At 49.7% G+C, this 12,747-nt stretch overlaps 1 protein-coding gene across 1 annotated transcript in view; it reads right to left on the reverse strand.

Annotated features, from left to right (window-relative positions):
- Nucleotides 1–12,747, reverse strand: part of LTBP2 (latent transforming growth factor beta binding protein 2) — a 1,878,832-nt gene that overhangs the window by 867,750 nt on the left and 998,335 nt on the right. The window contains exon 9 of the mRNA XM_085626762.1: nucleotides 12,326–12,400. Coding sequence (XP_085482888.1) covers nucleotides 12,326–12,400 — 75 coding nt within the window. The remainder of the gene's footprint in view (nucleotides 1–12,325; nucleotides 12,401–12,747) is intronic.

The raw sequence follows: 12,747 nt of genomic DNA on the forward strand, positions 1-12,747 counted from the left end.
ACGTGCGGTAGAAAATCTGAGGGGCAGAAGGTTCTCTCAGGAGTGTTCTAGAGGGTGAGAGGCTCTGATTGGTTCAGGGACAAGTTTAGTCCTTTTTACATAACGAAGGTTATGGGTTGCAAAGGAAAATGGGCCTAGGCCTTTTTTTCAGTTTGCTATAATACTAAGCAATGCTTTTTTATGTACCGGAGACTCCCGTCTCGACGACGGGGAATGATTCAGGCATGGGAATCTATGAAAGGCTCCAATACTGGAGTAACCATAAATTCCACATGTGGACAATAACGTCTTGGTTTGGGTGAGGTATTGGATACAGCGGGGACATTCACAGGGTTAACAGTGAATAGAGGGGATGCAAAGTGTGGTGAAAGACTGAGCTACTGGGAGAAAAAATGATTCAAAAGAAGAAGGCGAGAACACATAATCAAGAATGCATGCTAGGACAAAAAGTGGGTAAGAGGTCTCAACCGAGATGTATGGGATGGAAGCTGTCTTAGGTGAGCAAGGTAAAGACGGGAAGATGGGTTAACAAAAGCATTCCTATTTATCTCCCAACTAAGGTTTAAATAGGAAAACTAGGGGAACTAGAGGTTAGAACAAACCAACAATTAGGGAAAAGAGGGGAATGGCTATGGCAAGGAATAATGGGAACGAAGAGTTGTCGAGAGTAAGGAAGTGAAGTTGAAAGGGGTGGGTACATGAAGGGGAGTCAGGAACTAATGTAAACCAGGTAAGACTCCAAGAGCCAAGAGGTCAAGTATGAGAGAGGAGCCTGCCTTTGATCAAAGGAGAGGAGTGCCTATTCAGGGTCCTTCTAGCAATGTCACCCACAGACGATCCCAGGACTGTGCAGGTCCTTACATTCCACCTGAGCCCATCTCCTGAATGTTGCCTGCTATTTCAGTATGGATGGAGTATGCAGCGATTTCTAGTTACTTTAATCGCTTGTTTAGCTAATAAAAGAGCCAGGTCTAAAAAGTGTGTTGTTGTTCTGCGGTGTTTCGGACCAGGTATAAGGCTCAGGGTGCCAACCTCCCACTTTAGAGGAAGGGATATCCCCGTACATGTGGAGAGCGTATGAAAGATTTGAGCCCAAAACCTAGAAAGAGAGGGGCAGGATCATAGCATATGGAGTAGGTCTGGTGGTATTGAGGTATATTGAGAACAGGACGTGGGAACTCCAGGGATATTCCGTGGAGTCTAGTGGGAGAGATATGCTCAGTGCAGTATAAAGAATGGTATCTGTTTAAATCTAGTCTTATGGGAGATGGCATGGAGGTAACAAAATGATGCGGACCACTTTTTATCATGGAGTGCTCTACAAATCTCCATTTACCAAATATCATGTAGACTTTGGTGTGGTGGTGGGCGTGATTGAATTTGCGATTTATAAAGCTATTGATAGTATGTATGGCTGACCCAATAGTGTAAAGCGTTAGAGTTGGTTGATGTGTGGAAATGAGCCTTTTTAGGGGCCCATCGGTGCATGGGTTCACCCTTATCTGTCCACGGGTCCTTAAACCAACAAAGAAGAGATTGGCACCGAAGCTGGAATTCAAAATAACAAGTTTATTCACTCATGAGTGAGACCACGTCCATACAACACCCTCAAGTGTTCCAGGAGGTAGTGACTTGAATACACAGATCATGGGTCTTTTATACTGAGTTTGTTGCGGAGTAAGCATGCAGACTCAAATAGGTGGTACAAACATACACAGGAATAGCTATCGACTAACATGGGCAGATGGATATCACTTAGTCAGCAAAGTGGGAGGGGAGACAGAACTGCTTACATCAGTAGGATTTGATAGACAGTTACATTCTCAAACAGGTGCATTCTAGCAGCTACAGGCCTCTCTGAGCTCATACATTGCTTGAGCTTAGAATAAAAGGAGTTAACTAAAGCTGATGACTCAAGCAGAATAGAAAGGCAAGCAACAGTGAAGACGGAAGAATCACATGGCTAACAAAATGGACGCCACAACCAAGATGGCTTCAGCTCATGCTAACAGCAACTAATTTTGATTTCCACAGATGTACAGATGGTTCTGCCTCTGTGACCCCTCACTTGGCATGCAGTACATGTGTTATGAAGCCATGTTACAAATTGTCCATTATGTAGTGCAAATTGCTCTTGCAAAGCGTAAAAATGGAGAAGGGCGCCATCCTGAAATTAATCTCCCAGAATATCCTGGCCCACCAACTCCCAATGAGTACGTTGTGATAAGTTGAGCGAGGAACAGCCTGTGGAGAGATCTCGAAGGGGGATATCAGGAGCATAAAGGGATGGGTTTATTGAGACAAAGTGGAGTCGTGTCAGAAATTGAATGCTACCGGCTGTAATTTCGGAGAGGTACAAATGGTGTCAAGCTTAGGGAGAACCAGTTATAGCAATTTGTTAAGTCCGAGCGGCTCATGCTCTCCGTGGTGTCTTTCAGTGCTTCATCCGCAAGCCATCTGGCCACCCACCGAAGCTGGCTCGCTAAGTAGTAGGCCTCGGAATTGGGGGCCCGAGATCCCCCCGGTCAGCCAGGAGACTTAGGGTGGCAAGCGCTACTTGCTGATGACCATTCACCCGTATCATGTTCCCCAGAAGTGAGTCCAGGTCTCTGAAAATGCACTGTGTTAGAAAAGAGGAAGGTTGACAAAATAATAAAGAAGTTTGGGAAGCATCACCATCTTTGCACCACTTGGCCTCTGAGCGTGGAAATACAACGTCTTAAATTCCCTTCCTGCAAGTCTGAATCATTATGGTACAAATGAATCCCTAGCTATCGAATCCTACTACCTTCCCACTGTAAGGGCGCGTCACCCAAGAGCACCGGTCCTGATTGTGTCTCCTTAGTCAGTGGAAAAAGTTGGGATTTACTGTTATTGACTTGTAGTCCGGAAATATTTCCAAAGTTATCAAGTATCAGAGCTACACCCTCAAGGCGGGTGTGTGAGTCTTTCAAATAAAGGAGAACATTGTCAGCATCATCCACGTATACAGCCAGCAGCTCTATGGCCAGAGCAAATAATAGCAGGTATAGAAGGCAACCCTGCTGGGTGCCTCTGCTGACCGCAAATGGTTCAGAAATATAGTTTCCCACTTTAATTCTAGTGACGGGGTCAGTATATAGAAGCCTGATTACGCGTGAGATCGCGGGGCCAAAAACGTAATGATGAAGAGCTTCAACAAGGAATGGCCATTCAAGCGTAGCAAAGGCCTTTTCTAAGTCCAGAAGTAAAACTGCTGCATTTGGGTAGAGTTGTGGGTCAAGGGACATCCGTCAGTACAGTTGTCGATTGTTGTTAAAGGTACTCCAACCAGGGATAAACCCATTTGATCAGCATGAACAAGGTGTGGCAATAGAGCATACAGTTGCTGAGCCAGAACTTTAATTAGTATCTTGCATCCTACATTAAATTTGGCTATTGGTCTGTAGGAGGCAGGTTTGAGAGGGTCTTTTTGTGGTTTCAAAATAGGAATCAGTGAGGCTTCTCTCAGTGAACAGGGTAAAAATCCCATCTGGAGCTTCTCCTGATAGAGCCTCTCTAACTTAGAGGCAAGTGTGTATGCCTTATAGAATTCCACGGAGAGGCCATTGAGCCCTGGAATGTTGTCGGAGGCCAAATTTTGAATAGCTGCTTTTATCTCTACAGATGGTATGGGTTTGTCTAGTTCGGCTCGTGTGGTCCGGTCAATACTGGTAAGGGATACAGCCCCCAGGAAATATTGGAGTGCCTGTACGGAAGAGGAGGGGTCGCTGTATATAAATGCAGATAGAATCGGAAGAAGGTATGTAAAACTGTTATGAGTGCCCGATTCGTCACGAAGCGCTGTGGGGGAGGGGGAGTGGGTGGGAGCACCTGGACTCAGAGGATAAGATCCATGTTAGTGGACGGTCAGATTTATCGGCTTTGACATGCATGCGGACTGTGTTTGCGGACCAGTCTAGGTAGTGGAGTTTTTTTAGACTTCCTCCATATGGAGATCTCCCAGCTTCGCTCTGGAGGCGGGGTTGGTCACCGCTTGTCACTTGGTCTTTATATAGTCATTCTCGACATTGGATAGGTCCACGGATGCCGACTGCCGTGCGTATGCAGTAGCCCCGGGCAACCACCTTCATGGCCTTCCACTCCAGAGCTTGTGTGGAAGCTGAGCCGTCATTATTGTCAAAGTATTCAATGATCTGGGATGCCAGGTTATTGCGAAAAACAGCACTGTCTAGCAGTGATGTACAAATTCATCACGTTGGGACAGGAGGGCAGGGTCATCCCCACTTCAGGGTTAAATACTGTGGGTTGTAGTCTGAAATGTGTCTGCCTAAATAATCGGTCGATGTGACTAGCGGGCAATGTCACTGGTACAGACCACCCTGTCCAGGCCTACATAAAAAGTGAATACAAGAAATATAGTTTAGTTTGTGGATTGTGAACATGCCAAACATCTGTGAGTGATCAGTGGCAGAGCCACTGGGTCAATGTGAGTGCGTTCGGTACCCCTGGCACTGTCATTAGGGGTGAGAATGATCTGATCAACAAGGATTCAAGTGCACTATTAAAGTCTCCGCCTAATAGCTATGAAATGTGTGCCCAGGGGGCCAACAGTGCGGATGTCCTGGCGAGGAAATTGGGTTGGTGCGTGTGTGATGCATAGATGCTGTACATAACCAGCTGGATACCATCTAGCCTCCCCACTAAGAATAAGTATCTGCCCTCTGAGTGGACAAACGACTCTTGGGCCTCGAAAGGGGTGCCTGCCTTGATCCAAATAGTGGAACCACAGGCATATGTGGAGAAATTAGTGCGAAAAATGTGCCCCTTCCAACGCCATTGGAGGCAGAGGCTCTTCACCCAGTCAATATGTGATCCCTGTAGGTAGGCAATGTGTACCTTCTAACGTTGAAGCAGGCAGTGTATTTTATAACGTTTGGCAGGACTGTGCATACCTCGGATGTTTCATGTTATGAAAGTATAGTTAGGTTGGTGCGTCATCGTATCGTCAATGGATTATGGAGGGTATCTCAGCGCTCATTTCGAAGCAGCCGCCTGGGTATGCATTACCCCACAGGGGCTGAAGGGGGCCTTCAGGAGGGGAGAAAAGGGTGGGAGGGGAGAGGAAGGGCTAAGAATGGAGAGCAACGCGTCCATTCAGCCTATGTAACTTTGAAGGAAGAACCTTCAAACAATGTAACCACATACAACTAGTAAAAGTAAACATGGACTACTATGGGCTGCTAGTATAAGCTAGCCATCGAAAATATGAGGCAAGCTAGTCTGGAAATGGCATGATAAGGTGTTTTTCATAAGTCAGCTTTTTGTTGTCGGGCAGCACAAACAATCGTATCCCGATCCTGCTAATGAAGAACTCTGACCACCCTGGCCAGTGGGCACATCATGGAGTAGAAGAATGAAAGTTCCTGTGCTTGGACGAAGCTTTAAAACCAGGCTTCCATGAATTTCACTGCGTCACAGCCTTTAGCTCCTTCCAGCATATCCACCACATGGACATTATTACAGTGAGATCTGCCCTCAGCATCCTCCACCCTGTCCTCCAGGTAGTGGCGCCAGTCCACTAGGTCTTGTTGTAGCCAAATATTCTCTTTGACTTGTGGTTGGATGGTAAGGAGGGATTTCCAAGCCTGGAAAATGTCTGAGAGCTTCTACCGGGTATAGCGGAGAAGGTTGACGTCCAGTGCAATAGTGTCAATTTTGAAATTAAGTGATATCCTAGTGATGGTGACAGCCTGAAGGATTTGGTTGTGTTTGTCCAATTCTGGGAATTTTTTTAAAACAAAAATGTCCTCTGGGGAAATTAATCAACCACACTTTCGTCCTCACTCACGTTCTGCATCTCATTCGTCAAAGTCCAAGAGGTCATATAAATCTCCCTCTGAATTTATTACGTATTGACACAAATATTCAAAATTAGTACAATAATATTTAAAAAATCACCAAAGCAATTTATTTCGGAAAATTACCACAATGAGATACAATTTTATAAAAACAATAAAACAATTACAATACAATCAATATTTATAACCACATCATTAAATTACTATCCACAGCATATTATACATGAGAGTATACTACCTAGAGAGTACCCTTTGTCATCCTTTGCCACAATTGGTGAATCTATTTAATCACATAAACCCTGATATCACCTAATTGTTATATATCTAGGGAAATGTTCATACACCCAAATTTGTGGCTATGCAAAAGCGTCCAATTCTGGGAATGACAGGGACCCAGCCGGGTCCAGGAGGTTACCGCCTGAGGTTTGGCCATCAATTTTTGTCTGACATGTTCACCCCATTGTATCGAATTCCATCCACTGCCAGCGCTGGACAGCGAAAGCTCGGATGGTCTCAAGTCGTGGAAAGGAGAAAGGGTCCTAGGTTTGAAGACAGAAAGTAGGATGCCAAAGTGGATTGGTTCTTGGTGAATGCCCAGGGTGGTCCGGCTCAGAATGGGACCCGCTTGTCCCTGTAGTGGTGTTGATAGGGAAGTATGAGCAGTCCTAAGATCCCTGGTGGACACGTCAGTGAGGGACAGGATCCAGAAGGATAAGCCAGCACTTTCAGTAATGGCCGGGGAAGTAACCAACATATATTTTAAATAGAGAGGACTCAACACCGAGCCCTATGGGACTCCACAGGGCAAGGCGTGAGAGTTTGAGCTGGCCGCCCCCGAAGAGACCTGAAAGGTTCGGTCCTTAAGAAAGTAGCGAAGCCATTCCAATGCTATTCCATCCAGGCCCAATGTCTGCAGTGCCCCCACGAGAATATGGTGGACACCGTATCGAAGGCAGCGTGAGATCCAACAGGATGAGTGTGGCAGTTTCACCCTCATCCAAGCGGTGCCTTAGCATTTCTGTGACCCCCCAGTAGGGTAGATTCAGTGGAGAAGCCAGCTCTGAACCCAGATTGAAAGGGATGGAGAATATTCTGGGTTCTCCAAAATGTTTGAGAAAATGGGGAGCAACGAAAAGGGGTAGAAGTTGGACGGGTGGAGGGATCCAAATTTGCTTTCTTTAGAAGAGGGAGGACTATTGCATGTTTCCATCTTTGAGCAAGACGGATCGCCCGAAGCTCCAGAAGGTTGATATGGAGCTTGGACTCCGCTGGAGACCAGAGACCTCTGATCTCCGCCTCTCCCATGAGGCCACCCCATCCCAGGAGGGACGCATCCGTCACCACCATGTGCTCCAGTTATGGAAGGGAGAGGGATCTGCCGCAGACCCAATGTTGGTTCATGAGCTACCACTGCAACTGCTGTGCAGTGCCCTTTGAGATCTGGACGAATCCGGACAGGTCCCCCTGATGCTGCGCCCACTGGAACTTCAGGTGCCACTGCAGAGCCTGCATATGCCATCTGGCATTGATGATCAGCATGATGCAGGAGGCCATGAGGCCCAGCAGCCTCAGGGTCATCCTGACCGAAACCCAGGACAAGGGCCGAAAGATCAGAATCATAGCCCGAATGTCCCGGACTCGCTGTTCGGGAGGATAAACCCGAAACTGCGCCGTGTCCAGAACTGCTTAGATGAAAAGGAGCTTCTGAGAGGGTGCCAGGTGCGACTTCTGCACGTTGATGGAGAACCCCAGCAAATGCAGGAGGTCGGCCGTAGTCTGGAGGTGGGAGACGACTGCCTGGGGTGAGCCCGCCTTCAACAGCCAGTCGTCGAGATAGGGGAAGACTGAAACCCCTGATATGCACAGATGAGCTGCGACCACCGCCATCAATTTCCTGAACACCTGAGGGGCGCTGGTAAGGCCAAAAGGGAGCACGGTGAACTGAAAGTGCTTGTGGCCAACCGTGAACCGCAGGTAACGCCGGTGGGCCGGCAGGACGGGAATATGAAAGTAGGCGTCCTGCAAGTCCAACGCTACCATCCAGTCTTGCGGGTCTAGGGCAGACAAGATCTGGGCCAAAGTGAGCATCTTGAACTTCTCCTTCCGGAGGAAGCCGTTGATGTTCCGAAGGCCCTTGTCCTTCTTTGGAACCACAAAGTAGTGGGAATAACAGCCACGACCTACTTCTGGCGTCGGATCGCGCTCGATGGTCCCCTTGGCTAAGAGGGCCGCAACTTCCTGCTGGAGAAGTGTCAAGTGATCCCCCTACATGTGGTGGTACTGAGGTGACATGGTTGGAGGGGTAGTCTCGAAGGGGAGGGAGTAGCCCCTTCGGACAATTTACAGCACCCACTGGTCCGATGTGATGGTGCGCCAGTGGGGGAGATGATGGCGAATCCGTCCGCCCACTGGCGTTTGAGGGACCTGAAAGGACGGACTAGGAAGGATTAGCAGTGGAGGCCACGGGGTGGAGGTGGACTGACCCGCCCGCTGGCCCCCTGAACCGCCTCGATGGTTCCCACGTCCGCGGCCGCGCTGAGGTTGTTGCTGTGCCAGCCTGTGGCTCTGCAAACACAGTGGGGCGCCCCTTCCGCGGCCGCGAAAAGCATAAGGCGGAGGAGGCCGAGTGGCCGACAGGCCCAAGGACTTGGCCGTAGCCCGTGAGTCCTTAAAGCGATCCAGCGCACTATCTGCCTTGTTGCCAAAAAGGCGAATGCCATCAAAGGGCATGTCCATGAGGGTATTCTGGACATCCCCCGAAAAGCCAGTTGTTCTCAGCTAGGCATGGCACCTAAGCGCCACCGTCGTGGAAATCGCCCTGCCAACGAGTCGGCGGTGTCAAGCCCACAACGAATGGTGAACTTAGCTGCATCTCTCCCAGCAGCCACAGCTTGGGTGAGTACTGTCTGGACCTCATCCGGACAGCTAGGCAGCACCTGCTCAACCGTATCCCACAGAGAGTGGGAATAACGGCCCAAGAGGCATGCGGTGTTCACCGACCGCAGCCCTAAGCTGCCAGATGAAAACAGCTTCTTGCCAAGCTGCTCCAGCTTCTTGGATTTCCTATCCGGAGGAATGGAAGGGAACGCACTTTGGGACGCAGAGGCCTGGACAACCAAGCTCTCAGGAGTAGGGTGTTGAGAGAGGAAGAGGGGGTCGCCTGGAGCCGGGCGATGGCGTCGGGCCACGTTCCTGTCCACAGGAGCCCCTGTGTTGGGCCTGGACCAGGTGCCCAAAAGAACGTCAGAAAGTGCGTCATTAAAGGGTAGCAAGGGCTCCAAAGAGGTTGCCGCCGGTTGCAGCACTTCTGTCAGGATGTTCGTCCTGACGACCACTGTAGGGAGTCCGAGGTGGAGAGCCTCGGCTGCCCTACGCAACACCACTGCGTAACCTGCTCCTTCCTCCGTAGCAACGGAAGGAGGAGACAGCATGCCAGGGTCCGGCAATGTGTCAAGACCACTGGCTTCCCCCAAATCCTCTGCCCAGTCCAGGTAATAAGCACAATCCTGTGCAAGAGGGTCCTCAGACCCCTCCCAGTCCTCCCCTTCCTCCGAAGTCTGTGGAACAGGCTGAAAATACGGAGGACGGACATAGGGAACAAATCCTATCGGCGCCTCCATGTCCGGTTCAGGGCTGAAACCGGGGACGACGTCGTCCCAAGAGCAGGTGACGTCAGAAGCGGTGCCGGTGGGGTCAACGTCGGTGGAGGCGTAACAAGGTCAACCGGCGTCGACCGGGGTCTGATCCCGTATCCCATGGGGGCCTGCGGCACCGGAGCCGTCGGCGACGCTGGGGCCGGAGCCCGTGGCGATGGGACAACAGGACCCACAGTCTGGCACACGGGGCCCAGAGGCGCACCAGTGGGTCCAGACGGGCCAAAGAGTCGGGCCATGGCAGCAAGAAACTCTTGCACCTGAGCAGGCGTCGCTGCTGGAACAGGGAAGGGCGGGTAGGCCGGCGGCGACATCACAGGCTCCGCCGGAGCCACGGGGGTGCACCGCCCGCACCCCCAGCCGTGTCACGCGATGGGCAAGGGGAAGTCGGAGAGCGAGGATGCTTCTTCGACTTCTTTTTGGAATGCTTTGACTTACCTGACCCCGAGTGAGAAGACTTAGATCCAGAAGAGTGATGGTGACGACTCCGCGACCGGTCCCTCGACCGCCTATGGGACTGGGACCTTGAACGGCGTGGAGCCGACTGCCGGACTTCCAGCAACTTTCGGGACCGCTACTGCATAGTTTTCGGCGCCATGGCCCGGCAGTCGGGGCACGACTTGAAGTAGTAGTCGCGCCCCAGGCAGTAGAGACACACTCGGTATGGGTCCGTCACCGACATCATGCGGTGACAGTCTCCACAGTTCTTAAACCCAGGCATCCCTACGACACCAGGAGTCGATCGACTCGAAGAAATTGAGACAAAAGGTCCTCGAAAAACTCAGTCAAAAAATGACTAGGGGTACTTGCTCTTCCCGGATCTGCGCTTGCTGGCGCGGAAAAAGAAAGAACTGACGTCAGTGCACGTGGGTGGCATCTAAGAACTGCCCGCAACGTCATCCCGGCGATCACGACGCCGACGACGGACACGGAGGCGCATGACGCCCCCTACCGACGCGCAGGGGTACAGCTGGCGAAACCTTTCCGGATCCAGCCTGACGCCTGGGGGTAATTCTAAGGTAAGGAATCTATCACTACGTGTTTCTTTCAGATAGAGATTTTAGGTGGAAGTTCATGTTCACATAATTAGATTTTCAAAGAGAGGTGCTCTAATAGGTGGTCGTGCCGTGTTCAAGGGGCTCGAAAACATGTGCATGACAAATGCATGGAAGATTTGATCAATAAGAAAGCAATGAGGGCTCTACAGAAACTCACCAGCAGCTGGTACAATGGCGGAATTGCCCTTCCGGATCTAAAGATCTATTACTGGGCTTCCCAATTAGTCGCAATCAACCATTGGCTCCATGTCCCTCATGACGACCCCGCATACAGGTTAGATAGAAACCTCCTAGAACCATCAGGGATAATGGGTGCTCTATACAATAAGAGGAAGCAACGCAACATTACGGGGCCTACACAACACACACTGCAAATATGGTATGCGGCGCAACACACACTAGGATGGGACGGTGTTGTCACACTGGCGATGCCATTATGGGAGACAAAGCAACTTGGAATGTTGGGAAGGACGAAGGTATTTTGTGGCAGGGATCAAATAGACATTTCCAAAGTGAGGGACTTGTGGCAGCGAGGTGAGGTGCTTACCTTTGCTCATCTTCAGGCCTCTTATGACATGGCCCAGACGGAATTCTTCCGATACATGCAGGTCAGACATGCGCTGCAGTCCCTAATACCACCAGGTACGAGGCCTGAAGAGGCCTCTCCACTGGAGGATCGACTCCTGACGGACCACTTCCGCAAAAGGGCAATCTCATTGACATACAAGAAAATAGTTAATAACCGGAAGGACCCTATGGTAGCGCTTAAGGTTAAGTGGGAACACGAACTTGGAGAGATTGATGAGGCGGACTGGCGGGAGGCGCTAGCCTCCCCCAGAGAAGCTGCAATCCCATCAAGACTGCGACTAGTCCAATTAAAAATCCTGCACTGTACATACTACACTAGGCAACTCCTACATAAAATACGTCGGGCGGACACACCGCTCTGTCTCCGGTAATGCGGGGAGGAGGGCACATTTTACCACACCATCTGGTTATGCCCCAAAATAATACAGTACTGGACGGCGGTAATGCGAACGCTGTCCCAGGTCACACAGATCGGTACACTCCCAAGCCCGAGATGTTGCCTGCTCAATATCTGGGAACCTACAGATTTAAATGTGGTGGCTCAAGACTGGGTAACTTTGGGCATGACGATAGCCAAGTGTAACATTGCCCAGCGCTGGGGATCCAGAAACTGTCCCACACTTGATCAATGGTGCAAAGACATGGATCCGGCAATGGTGGCTGAAAAGTCAGTATATATCCACAGGAGGTGTCCCAAAAAGTGGGAAAGAGTTTGGGGTGGCTGGAACAATTATAGTGGGAATATCTGTGAGCCCCCCCCCCGCTGGATGAATCTGACTCAGATGCCAGTGGCTCAGCAGATTAGAAGGGGCACACATATAGGGAGCATGGGTGATGGGACCGCAAGGCTGCCAGAGATGGAACGAGAAGGAGGGCACTATGAGATGTACTGTAATGCTAATGTTGATGCCGGAATAATTCAGTTCATATGTCATACGGAAGTAATATCGATGTCATGCTTTGCAAAATGTTTAATAAAAAGATTATACAAAAAAAAGAAAGCAATGAGGGCTCATCATGTTTGGACTGCAGGAGTAAGGATTAATTGTATCCACTCAGACAATTTGGTAATCCAACACAAGGTAGAAACCCTATTTCATTTAAACATTCAGTCAAAGATTATGTGAATATGGGGTACTCTACTCTCTCTTGATGGTTTACACAGATCAAAGAAAATAACCCTTACCTTGACAGTGTGTCCGATTGAGCCTCTTGTATCCCCCAGGACATTCCAGTCGGCCGTTATCAATCACTGGATGAGCTGGGAATAAAAATGACAGTCATTCATTACGAAAATGGGAGAGAGCATTAAACAAGTTCTATGTCCGAATGGCTGCAGGGCGGGAAGCGAAGTATCATGTATGCACAATAACAATCTATGAGGTCTTTTTCCCCCCACCAGAGGGCCTCTAAGTTATGACAGGGAAGAACAGCTCGCCCAGAAGCAAAGATCGTTTTGGGCAGAATTTTCGAACGGAATTCAGAAGCACTAGCGGTTTCAAACAGCTGCAATTCTTTCCGATGCTACCTGCATTGTAACATCTTATAATTATCCCTGAAATGCTACTGTTTTGAGTAATCCGATAATTAAAACAAGCAGTCCTAAAA

This window comes from Triturus cristatus, chromosome 9 (genome assembly GCF_964204655.1).
Source record: "Triturus cristatus chromosome 9, aTriCri1.1, whole genome shotgun sequence".
Taxonomy (NCBI): domain Eukaryota; kingdom Metazoa; phylum Chordata; class Amphibia; order Caudata; family Salamandridae; genus Triturus; species Triturus cristatus.